Source organism: Spermophilus citellus, assembly GCF_964194105.1.
Source record: "Spermophilus citellus genome assembly, chromosome: 8".
Taxonomy (NCBI): Eukaryota; Metazoa; Chordata; class Mammalia; order Rodentia; family Sciuridae; genus Spermophilus; species Spermophilus citellus.
Window position 1 is genome coordinate 6,602,224 of NC_138189.1, and position 25,274 is coordinate 6,627,497.

At 44.3% G+C, this 25,274-nt stretch overlaps 1 protein-coding gene across 1 annotated transcript in view; it reads right to left on the bottom strand.

Moving 5' to 3' along the window:
• CLNK (cytokine dependent hematopoietic cell linker) overlaps window positions 1–25,274 on the bottom strand; it is a gene marked incomplete at its 5' end in the record, with an annotated part of 165,558 nt that overhangs the window by 16,980 nt on the left and 123,304 nt on the right. The window contains 6 exon segments of the mRNA XM_081303475.1: window positions 2,716–2,756; window positions 5,824–5,924; window positions 11,604–11,631; window positions 17,538–17,645; window positions 19,002–19,021; window positions 19,233–19,258. Of these exon segments, the coding sequence (XP_081159601.1) occupies window positions 2,716–2,756; window positions 5,824–5,924; window positions 11,604–11,631; window positions 17,538–17,645; window positions 19,002–19,021; window positions 19,233–19,258 (324 nt within the window).

Genomic DNA, 25,274 nt, shown 5'->3' on the forward strand with positions numbered 1-25,274 from the left:
TGGAACTACAAATTGGTATAACCACTATGGAAAGCAGTATGGAGATTCCTCATAAAATTAGGAATGAAACCAGCATTTGACCCAGTTATCCCACTCCTCAATTATACCTAAAGGACTTAAAATCAGCATACTACAGCGATACAGCCACATTAATGTTTATAGCAACTTAATTCACAATAGCTAGACTAAGGAACCATCCTAGGTGTCCCTCAATAGATGAATGGATAAAGAAAATGTGGTATTTATATTCAATGGAATATTAATCAGCTTTAAAGAAGAGTAAAATAATATTTTTTAAAAATTAGTAAACGAAAGTGATAAACAAGCTGGGTGCGGTGGCACATGCCTGTATTCCCAGCGTCTTGAAAGGCTGAGGCAGGAGGATTGTGAGTTCAAAGCCATCCTCAGCAATAGTGAGGCGCTAAGCAACTCAATGAGACCCTGTGTCTAAATAAAATACAAAAAAGGACTGGGGATGTGGTTCAGTGGTCGAGTGCCCCTGAGTTCAATCCATGATACCCCCACTCCCCACAAAGTGATAAACAAAAGGGAAAACAAATCTTCCACAATTCCATCTTCAGAGAATAATACTGATACTATTTGGGGGTATACACAGGTATTCCTAGACCCTCATCCAACATGTCAAATCATGTTTGTTTTTTTTTTATTCTGCACACTGTTGGATGGTGGGTGGATCACTCTCTATGAAGTTTGGCTTGAACTCATTGATGAGAACAAGCATGTTTACCAGTGACTGAACTAAACTTTCCCAAATTCTTGTCCCAGGTGTAAGACAAGGACAACAACCTCATGTCCACAGAGATGTAGATTTCACTGGTGTCTGTGAATGTCCATCCTTGAGATGTGTAAGCTGAAGCCGTGTGCTTGAGAGGCTCTGCTAGGTGGGGTGGGGAGTGTTTTCTGCACATCCAACCTTTCCAAGGACCGGTGACCCAGATGGGGTTTTTCCTCAGGAGAATGAACACACAGCGAGTTGGTGGAGGAGTTTCACATGCACTTAAGCACAGGTCAGCAGGTGGGCCTCTGCTCTGCCTCCCTAGGACCTACCCCAATATTGGATATGAATCCAGGTCTGTTGACTGAAAGAGGAAACAGTGGAGGCTAAAGCGTTTCCCCTGCTCAGTCCAGACTTCTTTAAAGAACCTTGCTTCCTCTGAGATGAGATGAGAACTAGCTACAAGATCCCAGTCCTATGATCTACCCACAGCTGGATAAGGCCAGTCCCCTCTTTAACACTACCTTTTCATTCTTGTATTGGTTTTTACTTTGTATTATGCATGATTTTATTTTATTTAATTAATTAAATTATTATTTTGGTGCTGGGGATGAACTCAGGGGTGCTCTACCACTGAGGCACATCTTCAGTCCTTTCTGTTTTCTTTTGAGACAGCTAGGTTGCTGAGGCTGGCTTTGAAATTGCAATCCTCCTGCCTCAGCATCCCAAGTTGTTGGGATTATCGGCGTGTGCCACCAAACCTGGCATGGTTTTTCAAGCTAAGACTCTGGATTCCTCTCTAAGTCGTGGTTCTGCTTCATATCACTGCAACCCCCATTAGGGATGCCCTTCCTGGGCCTGCTCAGTCCCTGGACTTTCCCCCGAGACGTGCCAATCTATTCATCTTATACTGTTCCTGACAGCCAATCCCTGGGATTCCCAGGGACGACTCCATTGTGTTAATCACAGCTTTCTGTAGAGTAGGGGAAATGAGTTCATCTTGATCTTAGAATGGGAAAACGGAATCCCAGATGGCTTAGAGCAGAAGTGAAAGGAGGAGACCAGAGAGGAAGTGGGAAGTCTACTGAGGTCAGTGGTAGAGAGAAAGAAGGGAATGCACAAAAGCAGACAGGGTCTAGAGAGGGCTGAGGGCTGTGTGTGTGTGTGTACATCACATCCACAGGAATACGAATTACTTGAACTTTATGGATGGGGAGGGTGAACTTGCTCAAAGGTGGCCCACTGTAGGGAGAGAGGCAGAACTGGACCAAGGTCAGCAGTGCCCCTCAGCTCCCCACTGTACCCCTGGGGTGAGCTTCCTGCAGCATAACGCTGTTGTTGGAAGCGAAGAAAGAAAGGCAGAGGCACATGGAAGTTCTAGTTTGGGAAAAAGGATACTCATAATGTCAAAGCCCACCTCCAACTGTCACGGCTGCTGTGTCTGCGTGCTGTTCTGAACTTGTGCACGGGCCCTTGTGAGTTTTCTCTATACAGTTGATCTGTCAGAGGGGTCAGTTGCATTTTTTCCATTTTCTAGATTGCTTTTAGGTAAATGACTATCACACCCAAAGGACTGGGACAATTATTCATCAAAATCAACTGTTGGAGAGAATGGGGGACTGTTGCTTTGATCCATCTGCCATGGACAATACATTTGAGGAAATTAAAGAGACACGTTTTAAGGTCCAGCAACTTCTCTTTAATAAAAAAGAAATGATTCATCAATGAAGACATTTACAATAATGTTCATAACATAATGTTCATAAAAGGAAAACACTGGAAACGACTTCAGTGATTATACTTATGAATTTAAATAGTTGTATTCATCCAAAGAAATATTATCAGTCACTGAAAAGGAGCTGATCACTTCTGTGCACGTGAGTTCAGTGACTGTGAGGTTCACAAAAGTTAATTCATGTGCAGGAATATCATAGTATGATGCCTTACCTGCTTATTTCACAATCTTAAAGTGCACTTACCTCTGTCTTGCAGATTGTCGTGGCTTCGCACAAATGAAGAGCTGGAGAAAATGATAGCATGTTAGACTTTCCTATGGTGTTCACACTCCATCCAGGGGCAAGGTCAATGGTAACGGCTGAAACTGCATTAAAGCACTTCATATTTTACTGAATAGGCTAGAAGAATTGTTGGTTTTCTATGGCAACCAGAGGCTGGCTCTTCCCCTCCTCATCCAAGGCCAGCAAATATTAGATATGAAATGCAAACACTGATCCACAGAAGTTCTTCCCAGGTCACTGCAGTGAGCACACATCAGATTTTTTTTTTTTTTTTTTTTTTTTTTTTACTTTTTAAAGTCGTGAGTTTGACTTGCCTTGTACTTAGTCATAGAAATTAATACTTGGCTGGTTGGGCTCCTATTCTATAGAAACTGCTCACCCACTGAGAGTCAGCTCTAGCTGGGAAGAAGAGTACAGAGGTCTCATTCCATCTTGAAATGTGAGCTGGGTGAGAAAATGATATTGACTATTATCGGGAGTTCCATAAAGAAAAAGGGATTAGAAGGCTGTGAGACATCACAATAGCAATAAGCATTTCTAAACACAAGACAGAGGCTCCAAGGCAGCAGTTAGCGGCTTCCCTTAGCACCTTGCTCGAATTTTCTGGCTCATTTTGTATTGTGGTCAGCATCTGTGGACAGGAGCTCCAGGTGCTAAGACAGTTAAATCTGATTTCATGGTATGCGCTCTGTTCCAAGGCGTGTGCTATTGACTGAAAGAGCCTCTGGGTTAATTATCTGGAACTTGACCCTTTTCTAGCACTGATTGAAATCACCTGGGTATGGATCTGGGTTTTTGTTACCCCCAGGGAAGCCCGCGGGGCCTTCCAGCTTGCTTTGTACAAGAAAATGCCAGCAGACCCTTCGGCCACCACAGTGTGCTGTACCAAGGGTCAGACTTCTGCCATCCAGGCTCTCCACTGTTGAAACCAGGGTCCCTCTATTGAGAGCCAGTGGACACTTCTGTTAAATGTCTGAGGAAATAACAAGCAGCCAGATTGTTCTAATTTTCCAGAATTTTTAGGAAATATTGAAAGAGGAGGAATATCCTCTGAGGATATTCTAGTTCTTAAGTACAGACTTTATAAGGTCAGAAGAAAAAAAATACCAAAATAACACAACTAAAACTAAGATAAAAGTCACAATTCTTTCATTTAACAAACACACGTTGAGCACTTTCTAGATGTGTGATGTGTTTGACGACAATAACATGAATGCACATGCTCTCTGCCCTGGGAGAGCTGGCCTCTTGCAGGGGAGACACACTTGCATTGTAATCAGAGCACACCTGGTACACACTGTGGAGAAGGTGTGCCCAGCACACGTCCCTGAGCAGGGAAAGGTCACTAACGGACAGCATTGCCTTGGAAGAGGGCCTGGGGATTCTGGGAGTCATCAGAAGTCTATCACAGCAGTGCAGAGAGGAGCTGATGGCCCTGGTCTGCCTTCGAGAGCTGGGGAGGAAGGGGAGACATAGGGAGACTCAAGACATATGGTGGAGTAGGATTTTGGGAGTTGGGAATGGACTGGATGGGAAGAGAGACAATGGGAAGAAAGTTCACCAGGACTGAGGCGAGAAAGTCTGCAGGAAGACATTGCTGGTTGGGACTGGGAGTAGAAATGAAGAGCTAATTTCCACAGAATCAGCTGTGATGCTTGTGAACTATCTAAAGAACACTGATGTGCAGGTCTGGAGCCAGAAGAGGAGGTCTGGGCAGAAGCTGGAGGGAGGTGGATTATCAACATGGCTTGACATTGGGCACTGAGATGTCTGAGATTGCATAGGTCTCTAGGGACAAAAAAAAAAGAGCCTCAGATAAACTGAGTAACACCAACATTTAGAGTCAGTTTGGGAAATAACTCTAAGAAAGGCAATTATGCCAGAATCAGGAGACTTTGTGAAATAAATTAAATAAGCAAATAAAGTAAGCCAAAACCTATCAACCAACCACAACAGGTATACATCTGAATGAAAGCTCATTATCTTTTCACCATAATGATACATTTTTCTCTTAGAAAGTTATGTGAAGGAAGGGTGTTCTGTTTGATGTTGTATCACATCAGGGGGTCGAATAGCAAATGCCCTGGAAGGGGGATAGAGCAACAGTCCCAGCACCCACGAGCTAAGGGGCGAGAACATGTTGGTAAAGGCACCAAGTCGGACAAGGTGAGGATGTGACAGGGAGAAGGGAAGGGGCGTGTGGCGTCATGGCGTGTGGTGCCATGTGCAGGCCTGTCCACAGAACTGAGAGCTGGTGTTGACCAGGCTCTTACTTTATGCCTGGTTCTGCTCGGAGCTTCCCAAGTGGGACTGAGATGCTGGCCAAGTCACACTGCTCACTGGTATGGCGGCACGGGTCTCACTCCTGTAGGTCCTGCTCAACCAGAGTTCTACTCTGTCCCACTGAATAAAGACAGAATAAAAGGCTAGCCCCAGCGAGCTCCCGATTCAGTCTGGTTCTAAGCTGAGCAGGAGCTGAGCAGTGTGTGCAGGGAGTGGCGGGAACCGAGGTCGGTCCCTGGCCAGGATGGGATTGGGAAGTGGGCTCGCAGCAGCGACTTTGTGGAGGTCTTGGTTTTTGAACAAGCCACTATTAAGTTAAAGTGACTTGGTAATGAGTCATTCGCCAGAGGCTTTGTGTCTTCAGCTCTTCAGTGGAATTGACAGCTGTCACAATAAACTGATCAGGCGATTGTCTAATTGGAAATGCATTTTTAACACTATGAAGTTCTGTTCCAAAGAGACTATTATTGGCTCCGATGTGAACGCCAACTGAGAATAACTAGAAATGACCAACTTTTCCTCCAAGAGTGATTAGCATCCATTCCAGGTAATCTGATCTAGTCAGTATTCAATTCTTTCCCCTGCTCTTCACTAACACATGGGCCAGTCATAAATTAGAGAAAGAACAACATCATTAGATTCAATGATAGTTGGAGTTCACAGGTTCTCCTCATGCCTCAACACTGCCGTCAAAATCAAAAGCCAAGGAGCCTTGGTAGTCATTGTCCAAGAGAGCACCTTGCTACTCCCAAGCTGCAACCTGAGGGGGACTTTGTGACTCCTCACCTGGTCAGGGCAAGAGGAATCTTCCGCGTGTTTCGGCTTTGCAATGGCTGGGATGATGCTGGCCTCATCTTGTCATGGGAAACTGTAAAGGTGTGACATAACTTGGTCAGATTGCATGTTGAAAGTGATCAAGGACTGTTAGAAGCCAACTCGAATGTCCATAATTTCATGCAAATAATTTCTGATTATTATTACTGGGATGTAGATGTCATTGCAAACTCTACAACCCTCTCGGATCCTGGGGGTATCTTTTCTCTGAGACTATAAAAATTACATTGAGCATTTACAATTGGGAACACACATTACCAAACTTCCTGGAAACACAGAGTACTGCCTTGGGAGATATTACATGGATTATGTTACACCAGTTAGTTTAAAGACTTCTAACTTGATTCTCATTCATTCACATCACTCTGCAAATATTTACTGAATAGCTTCTATAAGATAGGTCTTTTTCCAGAATCTGGGGTCACAGTGAGAAGGGAGAAGTGGTTATTACATTCCAAGGAAAGGTGATGGGAACTAGGCATGCAATGCCTCAATGCTCGCATTTCACACAGTGTGAGTGACAGGAAGTAAGTAAAGCTCTACTTTGGATCCAGAGTGATTATGGGGCCCAAGCAGACCTTCTGAGAGATGAGCTCTGAGCTGAGCTCTTAGTGAGAAGAAAGTTAAACCAGAGGACTGCTCTGGGTGATGCAGGGGACAGGTAGCCCAGTGCTAGCACAAGACACCTGTGTTCTCAGACCCTTCCTGCAAAAGGGAGGGGAGTTTCCAGGACTCTGGTATTGACTGGCAGTTCCCAGGTGGTCACACCAGGGCTATGTTTTCTCATTGATCATCAACTTTAAAAAAGCTCTACAAACATACTCATTGGAGTTAGTTAGTAATTACATATGCCATTGGTGTGGCTGCTAATGATTTCCTTTTTATCATGGATGGAGTTAACTAGCCATCCAGAATTACCAAGAGCACAGACTACTCCTGAATATGAAATTCCATGAACCCTCTCCCAGTTGTGACTGTAGGTAATGAAGCCAGGGAAGCATGCAGACACTGATGACACTGTTTTAGGATGTTACTTTGTTCTGTGTCCAAGGTTGGTCACAAACTAAAAGTCTTTGATTGAACGACTGTGATTACTTGAAATGTGATTGGAGCTACTGACTGGTCCATTAATAACACATCCCAGAAATTCATTCTGTGCCATCAACAGCCACCCAGAGCTTCTGGCCCTCTTGAGCTGAACCATGTCACATTTTGTGCTGATGACCACTGGAGCCTGGTGCAACGACACCTGAGTTTGCATGTTGAAATTTACTGCAGGGAAGGACATGCTTTCATTAAGTTTTAAAATTATTTGAAATTGTCCATGAAATCCCCATTGCTCCATCGGGGATCTGTGGGATGTCACAAAATCAGGTAGGCCCCTCTTTGGATTTAACTTCCTCATTATATACTGAAGAGCAGACTTGAGACCCCCAGAGGATGGGCACTTGTCTCTGGTTCCCTCTTTGGGCCAGAACATATTTTGCCTCTGAACATATTTTATCATTCAAAATGGATGGCATTTCAAACAAAGGTGGACATCAGGCACTGCCTGCTCCATATCCTGCCACTTAGTGGGTGTCAGACTGCATGCCTCTCTGAAAATGTTGAAAGTGATCAAGGACTGTTAGAAGCTAACTCAAATGACCAGATTTTCATGCAAATAATTTATGATTATTATTACTGGGATGTAGATGTCATTGGAAACTCTAATGTGTGTGTGTGTGAGAGTGTGTGTGTGTGTGTGTGTGTGTGTTGTGGCAGGGACACCAAGGTCTCTTTGCCCAGTGGCAGGGGTGACAATGTGACTCCTTTTGGTAATACCTAGGCTGAAGAAAGACCTCTTATTTAACCCAGATATAAATTTCCTTGCTTAGACCAGAGGACGCTGAGTGGACTGTGAGGTCCTAGGCCCCTCTGATCCCTTCACCATGTGCACGTATCTTACATCCTGGGCTTCAGTTACAATGCTTGTAAATTATGACTAGAGATCTAGAAACAGCACATCCTAATGGCAGTAGGGAAAGAAAGTTAAGGTAAAGAATTTACCTTCTCCTGCTTCAAGGACCTGTATTTAAAAAAAAAAAAAAAAAAACAACCATTGAGTGACATTCTGTGTTACAGAATTTAATATAATACTATCTGTGCTTTTAAAAAAATTGGTTATAGTAGAATTTCAGGAAGAATTTTGTTAGCATAAATTTTTTAAAAAATAGAATTCTGAAAAAAATTTTGTTAGTATAGAGTTTTAAAAAATCCATAATTCTCCAAAAGACTGAACAAAAACCAACTGGAAAGTAATTTAACTGAACAAAAACCAATTTAATTTCAAGGGTCTTAGACATGCTTTATTCCTATTGCAACAATTGCCTCAATGAGACTATTTCCAAGAAACAACCTGAACTCTGGACCAAGCTCAGGTATAAGGTGTTCAGCCTCATGACTCACAGTGTCATACAGCTGGGCAGCATCACACGTCCAGATAAATAAGAATGGTTAACTTTGGTGTGTTCCTTGCTTATTGAACTCTGATGAAGGCATCTGAAGTAGTGATGTAGGCTGGACTGGGGGGGGGGGCACTGGGAGCACGCCTCGGCGGAGCACTGGAGTCCAGGATAAAAGCTAGGCCCCCCATGCATTTACATGCTAGTACGTCTTCATCGTACATGTGTGTGTAGGCAAAAAACAGTTCAAAGAGATATAAAATACCAACAGAGATTGTGTTTCGGTGATAAGGCTATGAGTAATCTTTTCTGTATACTTCTGTTCTGAAATGTTTTTTTTAAAAATAAGCAGAAGATACTTGCATTATTCTTTTTAAACACAGCCATTTATCTTCCCAAACATTTCCTTTCTCTTTCTTTCCTTAAAAGTGTCAGAGTTCCTGACTGTCCTTTGTTATGAAAATGTCCACATTTATTGGACTGGTATCCCTCACCACAGTGAGCTCTTGAAGAAGCAAGAATCTTTACAGTAGAATCTGTATGATATTTGCTGAAAGGCATGTTTGACCACGAATAATTATGTGAAGTTTGGTTCGTGTATTGAGTCACCTGGAGATGACCTCAGGTGTCAGTTTCATAGGAACTTGTTTAACCTATGGGATGAGAAGGCCATTGGTACTCTAATGAGGTTTGTGAAACTTTTGAAATAAAAGTGGTTTTTCTCTATAAATATGTGCAGACATTTTTGGTGAAATGAGGATGGTATTTAACTCAGCATCAAATTATTAAAGGAATAATTTAATGTCCTTGAAGTAGAGAAAATGTAAAATGTCCTTGGCTTACAGAGGAGATCCAAAGAGGTGATGCCATCTGCCCATGTTCCCATAGCCATCCTGCAGCTAAGCTGGCCCAAGCCCAGCTCTGCCAACTCACATTTGCTCCACAGATAGATAAGAAACCTGCAGCAACAGTTTGCTCACAGGGGCATCCTATGTCTTGTCTGAAGCCAGCAAACAGAACTTTTGTTTTAAAGACCATGGTACCCCTAGGATTCTGGAAGGAGGACAAACTGTTCATTAGGAGAGCAAATCAAAGCAAATCCATGGCCAAGAACAAAGGGCCACGAATGCATTCTAACCAGTGGTTTAGAAGGCTCCCTGGTGAGGCCTCCCCAGGACTTTGAACCTGGCAGTTAGCAGTGCTCACTCAGAGGCAGGAGCTCTCCGCTGTCAAAGGAGAGGGAGGCAGAAGGTAAGAGCAGAGGAGGAGCTTCCTCTGGGAGAGCAGTTGTTTTATCTCACTGAGACCCAGTCAACTTTTTGCTTGAGGGCTCTGAATTTAAAATCAATGCAGTTAGAAAAGTGCAGTATCTCTTGTTTTTCTACTTTAACTTTTTTTGTTGTTAGAAAATCAGCATATTCAAGTGAGAGAGAAATGTCACCTCCTGCTGTCCATCCTCCTTCCCTCTTGCTCCCTCCTCTCCTTTCCCTCCCTCGCTCCCTCCCTTCCTTCCTTCTTTTCTTTCTTCCTTCCTTAGTATCTCCTTCCTCTCTTTTCTTTTTACTTTAGCTCAGGCTGTCCCTCTAATTTTTAAGGCAGAGAGTCAGGACTCTGGGGAGTAGACCTGGGCTTGGCGATTTCAGGGACTGGCCTGTCTTCTGCCATCTGTGGACATTGGCAGTTTGTCACCCCTCTGTCTTCATGTTTTCTTTCAGGGCTTTGTAGGGATGAGGTGAGACTATGATTCTCTATTCACTTTGAAAACTACAGAGGGCCATGTGCATCTGAGTCAGCACATCATTTCTGCTGAAATATATTTTACTTTGCAAGACATAATTAAGCAATCACTTCATGTGCACACACACATGGCATTTGCCTCCTGGATGGGCTTTTGCAATGGAGAAATGACCTTGAATCTCAGCCTAGACAAACAATGCAGAAGCAGGTTGGCAAAACTTATGCAAGAATGAGTATTTCTATTAGATCCTGTTCTTCAGAGGACGCCGTCTTCCAACAGAAGCCAGCCAAAGAGGCAAGGAGAACCAACAGCTCTGCACGCTTCCTGCTGCCTCCCCATTTCCTTCTTGCTCGCTGGTGATTGGAGGGGGCACATGTCCTGTGAGACTGATCTTTGTGTTATAGACTTGAAGTCATCTTGAGTGGCAGCCAGCCTCTACTTGAGGCACAGAAACCCAATCTAGAGGCAGAGTTCTGGGTTCAGGTACCTTAGATGTGCAGGGTCCCCTAGCAAGAGCACAGTGACCTGCTGCTCCTTCTCAGGGGTGCTCAGGAACTCCCGTGACTCCCAGAAGGGCAGAGCATGGAGAAGTCCTCTATGGTACCACACTCATCTCATCCATTACTGATATATGTGATCCTTCTTGACATGGTTCCTTTGTGGATTTTAGGGACTAAAGGTACTAAATGTCTTGTTCGAGTGACAAACTGGACGTGTGACTAATGATGTTTGCATTCTCAAAAAAGCAACAAATACAAAGAAAAGAAGGAAGTAAACGGACCTTTATGGTCTAGCGGAGGTATAGGGCAAATACCAGACAAGAACTCAGCCCCTTAGGAGTCCAATGTGAGCAAGGTAAGGCCATTCCTGCCGGTGGATGGAAGTTTTTCATCAGTCACAGGGCCCATCGCCTTCTTAAGGAACTTCCTCTTTGGGAACTTAAGGACATGAGCCTTGGAGGGCTCTGTGATTGTGCCATCCTGCCTCATGTCCTAGTTGAGCCTCTACTGGCTCCTTGGCCATTTGTGTATTTACTTTGACTTTATCACAACTTTGCACAGAAATGTGTCCCTCTCTTCCTGGTGTGTGGGGCATTTGCCAAATTTCATAAACCCTAGTAGGGGGCAGAGCAGGGTTCACACCTAGATTGGTGAGGCTCTGAATCTCATCTGTCTGCCACTCTGCAGTCCTGTTTTCCCTGTGAAGATCAAGCAGTGTAGAGTCTACAGCTGCCAACACCTCATTTCTGTGCGGTGGAGGTTGGAATCCAGGAGGGAGGTTTCGTGTTTTTCCTGTGGGAAGGGGGCATGTTCCCACTGCATCCGTCAACACTGAATGACCATGGGGTAGAGGAGGGTCTGCGTCTACCCTCTGGATCATGACCTGTTTAACTTAGGTTTCTCATCTTTAAAGCAGGGGGATCATTCATTCTGAGCATGGCTACCACAAGAACAAAGTATGATAAGGTACCCAGAGAGAATCTTGCTCATTGTGGACACCTCATGCACACGAATTCCCTTTTTGTTTCCCAGGACAAAATTGCTACTTACCCCACGTAAGTCCTTTAAGCTTATCTGTCTGTATGAAAAAGAAAAATGGTGTTAATAAAAAACAATTCATAATGGCCAAGATAGAGTCATCCTGAGCCCTTATAAAACTCTGTCATTGCCAAATTAACAGCCCGTAATCCAGTGTGATATTTATCACTCTTCTATAAATCTAAAGCAGGTTATTTTTTTCTCATAATTTTCTGAGGAATAAAAAGAAGCCAATATAAAAGGTGGTGACTGCAAGGACACAAATATGCTTGCTTCTCATTTTAGGAGAATTGAAATAACGTTGTCATTTCTCCTGACATTTGATTCCCATGTCAGATTTCATTAGCACAGTCAGACCTATTGTTAGCTAGATTTTTAAAGCTCTCACTTTTTTTCTCCTCTGAGAAAATGTAAAAGGTTTAAATATGAAGCTGTCAGGTAGAGTGGCAGCCCAGGAAGGTGTGTGTAAAAGAAAGATTACTGACAATGAAAGGGAGCCTGAGACAGGAAAAGAATCATGAGACTGAGAGGAAAAGGGAAAGAATCCAACGAAGAATTCTACTCTGTGGACACTGGCCGAGTCTCAGCATCATCTCCCAGATGTTCATTATATTGGAAAGTCAACTTCTCCAAACCTCATTTTCTCGTGTGCAGAATGTCAACAAGTGTCCTCATCTTGGAGGGTTATTGTGAGAACTGCTAGAGATAATAAGAAAAATGGGGCATTCAGTGGGCAAGGTGTTCGAATGTGGCCAAACTCCCCAGGGGAACTAAGGATGTGTGGGCTGTGGGTGCCCGTCCCAGCTACCATGTCCATCAGTGAAAGGCCAGGAACTGAAGGATGCTGGGGGTTAAAGACTGCCACGCCAACTTCACAGGCGCTGTGGATCCAAAGCTTTCCGGGTCTCTCTGTCTTGGACAAAATGGCCCCAGAGCACATGGATCTCAGACACTTTCTGGTCTCGAATTTCCAAGCTAGGGCAACTGTCCTTGGGTTCCACAGCTTTTAACGATCATCTCAGCCCATCGGAGACAGATAGCACCTCGGCACCTCCCTTGCCTTTTAGTTAGCAGGTAAGAAGTAAGAGATATAGTCAGAAGCAACCAAGTAAAACAAACACCTGTACTATTAATTATTTTGCAGTTAAATTGAGACTAATCTCAGTATTCTTAATGTTTAAGAGACTCTGGCATAGTAGGGGTGTTGATGGACTGACTATGTGGCTTCAATTTAAACATTGATTTTTAAATAATTGATTTTGGACTTTCAATTTTAAGTTACAATAGTCAAGACACATTTTAACTCCGTTTGAAAAGCATTTGAATCAACTCCATTTGTAAAGCATTTAAACTGTGCACGAGAAATTGATTTTTTCTGTATTTATCTCTCTCTATACATTTACTTTATGTGATTTACAAAAATTGTTAAAGTTTGGTTGCTAGAATTTAAAACTACCTTGTCAGTAATAAAAGTACTTAAAATCAGGTATTCTCAATTTATAAAGACATTTCAAATATTCAAGTAGATTTAACTGAGTTTGTAAGTACTTACTAAGATGCCTTAAACTATCTTGGTTGAGTTAGTTCACATTTGTAGAACAAGCAGAGTGACTGTGTTTCTCTTCCCATAAAATAACTCAATTTATAAATAGAGCAATGAGTTTTACAGATTGAAACTTGAGGCTTCAGGAAAGGTAGGTTTTGGAATGTGTCATTTTAACAAGCTGAATTTTAAGACAATGTGGGGACTCTAAGAAGCCTCTTCTTTGCATAGCAGGGTGAGGCCCTCTGGCCTCTGCACATTTGATCCTTCCCAGGCCCACGTGGAGTCAGAGGGAGCCTCTCTGACCTCCTTGGTTTGTCCATGGAGATGGCCAAGGACACATGGCCATTAACTACTTGGAAAAAGAGTTCTTACATTATTTCCTTTGCATAATGTGTGCTTAGTATAAATTTAAGGATATTATCATTTACTACAATTGTGGACCTTCTTGAACATCTTTTAGTTTACAATGAATTGGATTTGAATCCTTTCTTTGTCATCTATGGGCTCTGTCACCCCTGATAAGTTCGGTTCCCTCTCTGAAACTTAGTTTTCCCATCTACGAAATGGACAAATCCAGCCAGTCATGGAGCAGCCGGGCTAATACAGACAAAAGACTCCTGATGGGCAGGTAGATGCAGGAAATGTTGTTGGTTGCTCTCATTATCACTCCAGATGAGTTTATGCGGTGCTTGGCCATGGTGTTAAAATTGCGGTGGATCCATAGTTGTGAAGTCCCTCCCTTTTTAATTCCCTTTCAGAGGACTTCCAGGAGAGGACTTCCACTGGAATCTTACCCAGTGGAAAGATTTCCTAAGCACCAATCTAACATTTGCGTCTCATTTCTTATAATAGAAATTTCCCCAGGCTGGGCCGCAATTATATATGGTCAAAAGTCTCTGTTTGAATTAAATTTACTTAAGTGAAGAAAAAATGAACTAGGGAAAGACATATTAAATAGGTAGATATTGTAACAATAATAATCGTGGTGCAGAAGTGGTTGAGGACATCCCACCCGTGTTCTCCAAACTTCAAAGACCTCAGGTTAGTTGCCAATGAATGATCTAAATGACATTTCTGTGAACTGAAGTGCTTCCATTCAGCTATTGTTTAGTGAAGCCAAGACTTAGCTTTAAAAAAGAGAATGGCAGAGCTGGTGGGGACAAACAGGGGCTGAAAGACAATAGCTGGAACCACAGCCGCCATTCAGGGCAGCGTGGCAATCATGGGCTGCAGCTGCCACAGCCAGGTTGTCCACAATCCATGCCACTGAGGGCCAGCTGCACATCACAGTCCCTGCCTGGGGGTGGGGGGGGCGACACATCCCCAGTGCCTGACAAAGCAGCTGCTGGGAAGGGGAGGGGTGCATTTTCCCAGCCTCACTGGGTTGTTAATATATTTTTTTTTAAAGAGAGAGTGAGAGAGGAGAGAGAGAGAGAGAGAGAATTTTTAATATTTATTTTTAGTTCTCGGCGGACACAACATCTTTGTTGGTATGTGGTGCTGAGGATCGAACCCGGGCCGCATGCATGCGAGGCGAGTGCGCTACCGCTTGAGCCATATCCCCAGCCCCTCACTGGGTTGTTTACATGTGACCTGGGTCACCACTAAGGCTGCCTGACCACCCATGTGGACCCTGCTGGAGTGCAGTGGAAATCACAGCTCTCCTCCTCAGCACATGCTCCTCTGCCGGTGGCATTCCCAGAGCCCCCCAAGACGCTGCATGCCTCTGTCCCTCAGAAGCCACTTGCCATCCTGTGGCTTTGACTGAGTTACCTCACCTCTCTGACACCTGGTGACATGATGGGCACCATTACTGAGCACCTAAGTACCATCGTAGCCTTGGGATACCGTACTTTACAGGGCGGCTGGAGGAGGTGACAGGACAAAATGCCATCCCTCCCTGGAGCCCTTTGTAGCAGAGAGATCCAGCCCAGTTCTCAACACACCTAAAAATGATCGAATGCATGTGAACTGCAACTACCCAGAGACACAAGTGCCAACCTCCCAAGAGACCAACACCACTTCAATGGTGGCATTGTTGTGTGATTGCAGGGGGACACTTCAGTGAGGGAGGGATCCTGATTGGAAACCGGGGCATAGACAAGCCTCAGAGGTCTTAAAGAACGTTCTGGAATTATGCAGCCAGAAGTGGCTCAGGTGAAATCCAAACCAGTTCTTCTGGGGCCCAAGATCCTGTTCTTTCCAGCACAAAGAAGCAGAAAAAAGATCAAAGCCCCTTCTTCACATCAAATAACCTCAGCACATGGGGTATTTATCAGTCCCATTTCCTGTGTCCTGACTTCTCTGTGGTCTGACCAGTCCTTAACATTTTGACCAAGAGTTTTGGGATGGTTCATTTTGTATTTTCAATTCTGATGACACCACGCATAGGTCTGAGGTTCTACTGCCTCTCTGCTTCTCACTCTGAAAGTGAAAATCCAAATGGAGCAAATTTGTCAACTCCTGTTCTGGTTAGGTGCCCTTGGAAGCTGTAGCAGGAGATACATGTTTGTCAGACACTCAAGGCAATGTGTCAGTCACTGCCAGGAAGCGTGGATGCTTAAATGAGCTAGCCTTTCCCTTTGGAGTGGAGGGCTAGGTTAGAATCTCAGGGCATTACAAGGGGTGAGAAGGGCATGCACAGAAAGGGGCTCAAGGTCATAAACATGCAGTAACTGTCACAGATATGTGCTGTCGATGGGGTGTAGTTAGGTAAATCGGGTCTAATACTGAGTGAAATCTAAAACGGAGGCCATGCTGAGAATGATTCCAGGAAACACAGGACAACTCATGGAATGGAAAGGCCCTAGGCCAAAGTCCACCCCAGAGGAATGTTAATGGAACCCAGGAAACAGCCCCCAACAGATTGGGAGATAGCCCATCCCAAAGAAGTGTTAATGAAGTCCTTCCTGCCCAGATTACTTGTTACATTCCATCACCAAAACTATAAAAAGGGGAGACAACCGCACTTCCATGGATTCCACCTCTTGGGTCCCCTTCTTCCTCCGGGAGAAGTCTTTTCTGCTGTCCTTTAATAAACTTCTAATTTCTACTCTGACCTTGCCTCGGTGTTATTCTTCAACACTGGGGAAGCAAGGACTTGTCACCGGTCAACATCGGTAACACCATTGGATCCTCACGTTAGCCCACAAGGCAGGAGGTGGACATTGATACCTTTCTTTCTTCCTGAGAAAAGCCTTGGCTTAAAAAAGTCTATACCTTATTTTTCAGGTTTTCAGGGTGTCCTGAGGCAGGGTCTCTTCAGCAGTGCACAGAACTTCCCTAGCTTCATGCTCCTGTTTAGGGCTCCCCGGCACACAGTGGGGTGCTCAGCAGCCACTCTGCTCTTCTCATTGCATGCCAGCACCATCCCTCCACCCACCCACCCACCAGCCAACCAACCAACCAAACAACCAACCAACCAAGTCTTCACAGCCCCATATTCTCCAGACTGTCCCCAGGGGGGAGGAGGGACAAAGCTGCCTCCAGCTGAGAACTGCTCCCCACAGGCGCCAGTGCATAAACAGCACAACCTCCATGTCAACGTGGCAGTTTGACTGCAGATGTGAACCCCCATGCCATTTCCCACAGACCAGAAGGACATGCCTTGGAACACAGGGTGCTTCTTGGAAGAAGTCTGTTACGTGGGACTGTAAAGGATGCAAAGACGAAACCTTCACCAGACAGCTGGGGGGCGATGGCATTGGCCATTTGTGTCCCCATCAGAACCCGTGCTGCATGGGATCCCCACAGAAGCTCAGAATGCGCCTGGTGTCCTCAATTCCCAGGACGATTCCTGAGATACGTTTCCTGGAGAAGTCATCTAGAGAAGTCATGCCCTGGGCCTCAACCTGCTACTGTAGTCTGCAGTCACAAAGCAGAGAGAAGGGAGGGAGGGGCGCAGCCTCAGCGCTAACTTCCCAAAGAAGGCAATTTTGGCTTTCTCTGTTTGTTGGTTTAGCCACATTTTATGCATGTTTGGGACTATAGATCATCATTAGCCCTTAATTCCAGAGGTTTGGCTTTTATATATTTGTCAAAAATGGCAGGAGCGTTTTTAACAGGAGGGGTTTAAATCATGGTGCTATTTCCCCAGCCTGAGTGTTTGGTCCTGGATAGTCAGAACCCTCTTTTGATTTTTACATACAGTGCCCTGAATTCCTCCTGGGTGTAACATTTTCTTTAACAAATTCAGGCCTCGAGGGAGCAATTCTTTCAATAGCTGATTTGATTACTGAGAGGCTGTGCTTTCTGTGAACAATCAAACCACCGGCTTCTAAAACCTTTCCCTCTGGGTGACCTTGGCCCCCTCGCCCCTGGGGCAGTGCCTTCAGAGAAGACCCCTCCCCTCCCACCACTCTTCCTGGTCATTTCACCTGCAGCAAGAATAAGGCTCTCACCTGGGCCCTCCCTGGGCTTCTGGAGAGGTGTGTCTCTGAGGGAGAGGTGCACTGCTCTCTGGTGCCGGGGGCAGGGGCTGGTGCTGCTTCGGGAGAGTGGCGGGAGGCCTGGGTGAAGATCACAGGGTGAAGACCACAGTGGGGCCTGAGCCTGCCTGCAGCTCGGGACGCTCCTCACCCTGCCTCCTGCATCCTGAGCTCTACACAGCAGCCCGACCCATTCCACATTCCACGTAGCTCCAAATGTCAGGGCAATCATTCTTCTAAGGAGTCTAAATCTACTTCCCCGAACCTGCCCTTTGATCTGTTGCTATTTCCTACAGCATGGGATGTGATTTTCTCCAGGGCATCTTGTACTTTTCAAAATGAAATGCTGCCTGTTTAGTGTTAGGAATCCTGGGGAAAGAAGAACAGAGGCCTCCATCCCTCCTAGACTGGAAGACCTGAGTTAACAGGGAAGGGTCTTAAGATCGACGAATGCCCCCTCACCCAGTTTATGTACTCATTGATTCATTGATTCATAGTGTGTCGGGCCCTTTGGTAGATGCTGGAGATGCAGAGAGGAAAAGACACAGCGTTGACTGCAAGATGCTTCCCTCTGGGAGGGAGGAGAGGGAGGTGGAGAAACCATGGCCAGAGCCGGCCACCAATGCTGCAGAGCCGCACAGGCCCAGGGAGGCAACGCGAGGGACCGACTGAGAATGATTCCAGGAAACACAGGACAACTCATGGAATGGAAAGGCCCTAGGCCAAAGTCCACCCCAGAGGAATGTTAATGGAACCCAGGAAACAGCCCCCAACAGATTGGGAGATAGCCCATCCCAAAGAAGTGTTAATGAAGTCCTTCCTGCCCAGATTACTTGTTACATTCCATCACCAAAACTATAAAAAGGGGAGACAACCGCACTTCCATGGATTCCACCTCTTGGGTCCCCTTCTTCCTCCGGGAGAAGTCTTTTCTGCTGTCCTTTAATAAACTTCTAATTTCTACTCTGACCTTGCCTCCAGCTCTTGCCTCTATGTACATGGAGAAATATCCTAGCGCCTGTGTTTCTCTGGAGAATGCTCTTCCTTAAACATATGTTTCCACATTGTAAGCCCTTCACCCAAATTCCAAGTCCATCCACCTATCGACTTATGATTGAGGTATGTGGAGTGGGCGTGGGCCGCTGCCTGTGCACCTGGGCATGAGATGCATACGCCTATTTGATCTGGTGATTTCTGTACTAAGAGAACGGAGGGAAAGAGGAAGGGACAGGCAGAAAGACACTCATGGAGAAACAGTAAGGGAAGGGACACTGGGCAGGTAACTGTGAATGAAGGTGGGACTAAATGGACCACTGGAGACTGGGTCAGTCCTGTCCATTGTGTCAGGTTTCTGGGGTCAATTGTCTCTCCCTTCAGGCACCAGCACAAACGGTTTAAGTATTAAAGCAAAACAAAAAACGATTTTCAATGTCTTACCGAGGAGGCGGCAAAGGAGTCTGTGAAATGAAGGAGAATTGGAAATTACATTTGTTGTTCTTTTCGAAGCTCCAAGGGGTGAATTTATTTTTTGTGTTTATGATTAGAAATTACAAATAATGATCAAACTCCTAGAACATATTTTTCAAGTAATATCTTAAGCTTCTATATGGTCCATATTTCTATACTTAAAAAAAAGAGAAACGAATATATTTTAATGACTTGACTTACCATGTTTCCCTTTATGGATCTGTTCTCTAAAACACAAGAAGAAAATGCAGTGAATTTATAGAAAACATTGTCAAGTGCTATTCTTACATAGGCTTAAGCGGAAATCATTCCTGTTTTAAATACTGTTGATGATAAACGTTGATTAATAGTTGCTGAGATCTTAGTAGGTACCTGGCATGATGCTAAGCGCTATACTTCTGCGGTCTTATTAAATCTCACCTTCACTGAAGAAAATGAGATGTTGGGAAGTTAACCATCCCATCCACAGTCACCCACTCACCCAGCTAATAATATATGGCAGAATGATCGTGGGGTGACTCAGAACCTCCTGTTCCTGGTTGGAATTACCATTCCTTATATTTACATCTATACTGTGTGTGTGTGAGTGCGTGTGAGTGTGTGTGTGTGTGTGTGTGTGTGTGTAGTTTTACACATATGTGTATAATTAATTTGATTTTCTTTCTTGTAACTTCATGGAACTTTTTCCAAGCAGAAGAAAAATAGAAGGGTTTTGAAGTCCCCCAGAATCTGGATAACAAAAGTAGGAACCAATTAGGCAGGAGAATTTCTCAAGATCAACTAACTACAGAAACAGCCTGACCGGGGCCTGGAAAAGATTTTTCTGACTTCTCTGCAGTTTTATTTCCACGATTCAATTGAATTCAAAGGAAATCATTGAGCTGCTACTCTGAGCTAAACCTAGCATGAGGCACGGAGGGGGGGGGAACAGAAGCAATCTTTAGAAACCTCCAGGAGCTGGGGCTGGGGACAGGTTTGAACTCCCCACCCCATGTCACTGGGGGCTTCACTTCACTTTGCTTTCTATCAACTTTGTCTTCACATTTTTTTTTCTAATTTTGTAAAAGGTCCAGCTGGCCCTAAACAACCCAATACAAACTGGTCTGGAAGATTTTAATACATCTTCCAGGTCAAAAGTAATTACTTCATTGAATAAAATTGCCCTTCTCCCTATTTCATTTCCATTTTTGGAAGACATTTTTAAAATGGGTGGAATCGACCTCTTCATCTAATTCCAAATGCTCACCGAGTACAAACGAGTAAGAGGATCTGCCGTCGTAAAAATGCAAACCATGACCTGGGATGCACCTTGCCAGCAGCCGCTGTCCAGGTGGTGCCACATCTTTGACTATTAAAGAAAAATCAGGCCACACAACAATTGCTCCAGCCACCAAATTATCAAACCTGAACTTAATTTTCCTTCATGTCATTTCTTATTGGTGTCCCTGAGGAGCTTCGTGGGCCACTGCGGGCTTGCACTAACTCGCCCTGTGGAAGCAGGAGTCGGCTCTCCAACAGGAATTATTCCAGAGCCACCACTGCTTCTGTTGGGGACCAATTCAATTCACTGGAAAGAAAATTCAATGAGATTCCGGTTCTAATGCAGCAGGAACAGTCCACTCATCCTTTTAGAGATGCCTATTCATTTTGCTTCAGTGTCCAAGAGTTTAGAAAAGGACGGGAGTGTTTCTTTTGTTCATTAACTTATTGATCACCTAGATCGGGTGTGGATTTCTTTTTAATGTATTTATTGATGTAGGTGTGAGGGAATACAATACCCAAAAAACCAGAGTTACCATTGCCTTGCTACTTACATTCCCATGGCAGGGCCTGGAAATTCATAAAAAAAAGTATAAATAGGTAATGACAGGCAAAGACAAAGAAGCAGGTCACGGGGACAGCAGGGACATGGAGAGAAGACGAGGGGCTGGGGCTGTTTTTCAGACAGGTCTGAGGAGGCATCTCTGCTTAGGTGAGGAACCAGAGGCCTGAAGAGGGTGACGGAGCATATCCTGTAGGTGTCTGGGAAGAAGATTCCAGGCAGAGGGGACAGTGAGTGCAAAGGATTCAAGGTGGGAAAGAGCGGGTAGAGAGGTCGGAGAGGAGATGGTGGCGCTGGAGGAACTCGGGGATCACCCAGGGTCTTGCACACTGTGGTAAGAAGGTTGCCTTAACCACAGTCAATCTTTTTACCACTTTGCTGACGTCCAAGGACATCTCAGTGAGTTTGGTGAGGGCATGCCACCACCAGCATGATAAACACATCCGTCACCTCCCGAGGGTTCCTCCTGCTCTATTTATTACTGTTTTTTGAATTGGCATTTTTGGTTGAGAACATTTAATAAAAGATTTACCCTTTTGGCAAATTTAAAGCAGTTTTGTTAGTAGCAGGCATTATGCTACACAGGTCTGCAGAACTTTTTCATTTTGTGTCACTCAGACTTGGTACCAGTTAAGCCTCACCTCATCACCTGCTCCTCGTTGCTCCTGGCGACCACCATTCTGCTCATAGTTTCTATGAGTTTGACCATTTTAGATTCCACAGAAGTGACATCAGACAGTATTTCATCAATGTCTGGCTTGTTTCTCCTAACAGAACACTGCCCTCCAGGTCCGACCACACCATTGCAAATGGATTGAGAGGATCCGCTTCCTTTTAAGGTGGAAACACACTCCATTCTTTATCCATTCATCGTCTGTGACACCCAGGTTGCTTCCACATCTTTGCTATGGTGAATTATGCTGCAAGGGACATGGGTGGACCTGTCTTCAAAATCCCAATTTCAGTTCTTCTGATGCAAATCAGAAGTGGAATTCCTGAATCACATGCTGATTCTACTTTTAATTGTTGGAGGAACCCCCACACTGATTTCCATGATGACAAACCGATGCACATTCTCATCCACGGTGTGCAAGGGCTCCCCTTTCTCCACATCATGGTGGACACTTGCCATCTTGTTGTTTTAAATTAGTTATCTTAACAGGTGTGAGGTGCACTGTGGCTCTGGTTTGCATTTCACTAATGCCTAGAGATTCTGAGCTTTCCCTTGTATATGCCTATTGGCTAACCCTCTGTTATCCTGGGAGAAGAAAAGTCCACCCTTGCCCATCTTCAATCAGGTCACTCTTCTTTCCCCCTGCTATTGTGTAAATTCTTGTGTGTTTTGGATATTAACCCTTTATCAGATGCATGTTTTGCAAATATTTGCTCCCATTTTATAGTTTGCTTTTCATTCATTGATTGCTTGCAGTACAGAAACATTTTCATTGGATGAAATCTTGCTTATTTTTGCTTTTGTTGCCTGTGCTTTTGGTTTCATATCCAAAAGTTATTGTCTTGGCCAATGTCATGAGGCATTTCCCTGTTTTTTCTTATGGGAATTCCATGGTTTTGGATCCTGAAGTTTAACCTTCATTCCATCCCAAGTTGGATTCCTTGCATGATGTGTCCCGAAGATCCAACTCTTTACTCTTCTGCATAATGTGGATATCAGTCCTCCCAACAGCTTTTATCGAAGAGGCCAAATCTTCCCACCCCAAATAATTGTGTATTCTTGATGCTTTCATAGAAAATCAGGACTGTGCATCTGTAGGTTTATCTCTGGGCTACTCATTCTGCTTCATTGGTCTACAAGTGCATTTTATCCTACGCTGCCCTGACCACTACACCCAGTAAGAAAACTTGAAATCAGGAAGCGCGATGCCTCCAGTCTTGTTCCTCTTACTCAAGGTTGCTGCTCAGTCTTTCCAGGTGAACATGGTGAATCATTCTGGTGCCCTGTCCATGTGTCCTCTGTCTTCACTATGTTGTTTTTCTAGCCAGCTGGTATTTCTCTGTCACTTTTTAAATTTTGTACAAATACTATCAATAACAGCACCAAGGCCTCGAGGAGGATTGAAGCCACATCAGCTATGCCCACTGCTGAGCACTGAGGCCGGGAGCTTCACTTACTCCTTGCTTAGATTATCAGTATTCTATAAAGTGGAAGGGCCAGGTGACCTTGAGGGGGTTCACAGGTGAGAAAACTAGATCAGACATGAAAGTAGCTTGCAAACAGCTGTCCTACAGCTTTGGTGGCAATTCAGAAAAATTTGACAAATTTTTTAAACTTGGAGGTCTTGTTTAATAAAGTAATAGCAAGTTAGGCATTTTCAATAATGAAAAGGTAAGATTTGGAGTTGAATCTCTTGAGATTGAATCTTGATTTTGCTACTAACTTGGGCAGGATGGTGGCAAGTACTTGATAAATGTTTATGAAACAAATGCATTGAGGAATGAATGAGCATCCTCATCCAGGAAAGTGGAGGGTGATACTTATACTTCATGGGAATTTATATGTGAAATAAATGAGTCAATGTTCTTCAAGCTGTTGTTCTTATTGTATGCCTGTGTTACTATTATAATCATGTAATGGAAAATTAGAGGGGAGATGGGAATTTGTTTCTTGGATAAGTACACAGATATTCTCAAATGCTAAGTTTCTTGTCAAACAAAAGGAGCCAACTGGTTGTTCTTCAAGGTCCTTCCTGTCTCAAAACGTGAACAGTTTTCACTTGAAGAAGGCTGTCGCGCAGGACGCCATCTGGTGGCCAGTGGTGTTACTAGCATCGTCTGCCCAGAGTGCTTTTCATTCTTGAAAGAGGTGTCAGGTCAGCCGCCCCAGGTTCCTCTGGGGAGTAAGGCAGGACGTTGGTCTATTTCCTCTGCAACCCACTAGGGAGAAACCATGAAGAAGTGAATTGCACGGTGTTCCTGGAGGTGAAAGCCAGGCTTCCTGGCGAGGGAAGAAGTCCTAAGAGACCTGTTCATGATGTGTTGTTGTTAAAGTTTCAAGACTTTTGTCACCTGGTGTTAAATACTGCCATTATTGAAAGATTGATCAAAACAAAGGTAATCACCGTGGCAGTGCACCCCTGCTGGCAGACCAACAAAGCAGCTTATGAGCCAAGTGGCTAGTCATATCGGGGTCATTGACCCCCATTGCAGCTATGGTTGGAGTCAGAATCTCATCTCTTCTGCGCCCTCCCCCACTCCAGGTTCACAGTCACTTCTGCAGCCTGAAACCTGGCCTGCGGGAGAATTCACACCAGGAGAACCAAGGTACAGATCAGGGTCCGACTTCCTGTTTGGTTCCTTGTCAAGATTTAAGAAAGCGATAGAGAAGATGTTAATGAGGCAGACTCATTTCAAAAGTGTCCTGTCTGCAGCTGTTACTTAGTGGAGAGTGAAAACTGAAGAAATACAACTTGACTCTTTCACCAAGAGATTCAGATTAGAAAGTGCCCAAGTCCTTATATGAATTGCAGCCTCGGTTTGGCTGCAGATACAATAGCTTGGAAAATCTTCAAAAGTCTTCTGTAAGGACTGTTGGGAAAAGTATAAATGGCAGCCGTACCCCAGAGAAAAAACCCCAACATGGCGCCTAAGGACTTCTTCTTCCTACCTTCTTCTTCTCTGCAGTGGCGCGAAAAGTTCCCGCCCTTGTGAACTCTCCCGCCGGCGCCAATTTCAAACCTCGCTGGCGGGGAACCTTAGCCCCAATGAGAACTAATTCCTGGGCGCAGGAACTGATATCTGGAAGAACTTGCCAATAAACGGGTGGCCTGGCATTTATCTAAGCCCTACCATCTCCCCTTTAGTTCTATATAAGCACACAGCTTTTTGCAATAAAATTGGAATTCTCCCGGCGAAGTGTCTTCGCGTGGGGAATTCTTTCAAGGACCGACTGACTATGGAATTGTGATAAAAGTGCTGTGTCATTTACTGTTATTTCAAAATAGTGTATGATACACATCCTTTTATCAGTAAAATGTAAAGTGACTTCAAATACAGATGCACTTTTCTTTTTTCCCTCTAGAGATCTAGTTTGGGTGAATGATTTAATACAAATTACTTGGCCTGAGTTTTATATCCTTATTTGTGATTTTAAAGGGCTGGCAAAGAAGATATGGAGGAGCCAATATTCTGCCTCTTAGTGCAAGAGACAATGATGCAATCGAGTGGTCACAAATGACATCTGTGAAGCCTTCAAGCTGGGTTCAAAGCCCACATTAGTCACTTACTGACCTTGGACAAGTTATTTCAATGTTCTGGGTTTCAATGCCCATGTTTTTACTGTAGAATTGAAGCCAGATTTAAAGTTAGGTAGTCAGTGTAGTTAGGTAAATCGGGTCTAATACCGAGTGAAATCTAAAATGGAGGCCATGCTGGGAATGACTCAGGGAAAACACAGGACAATTCAT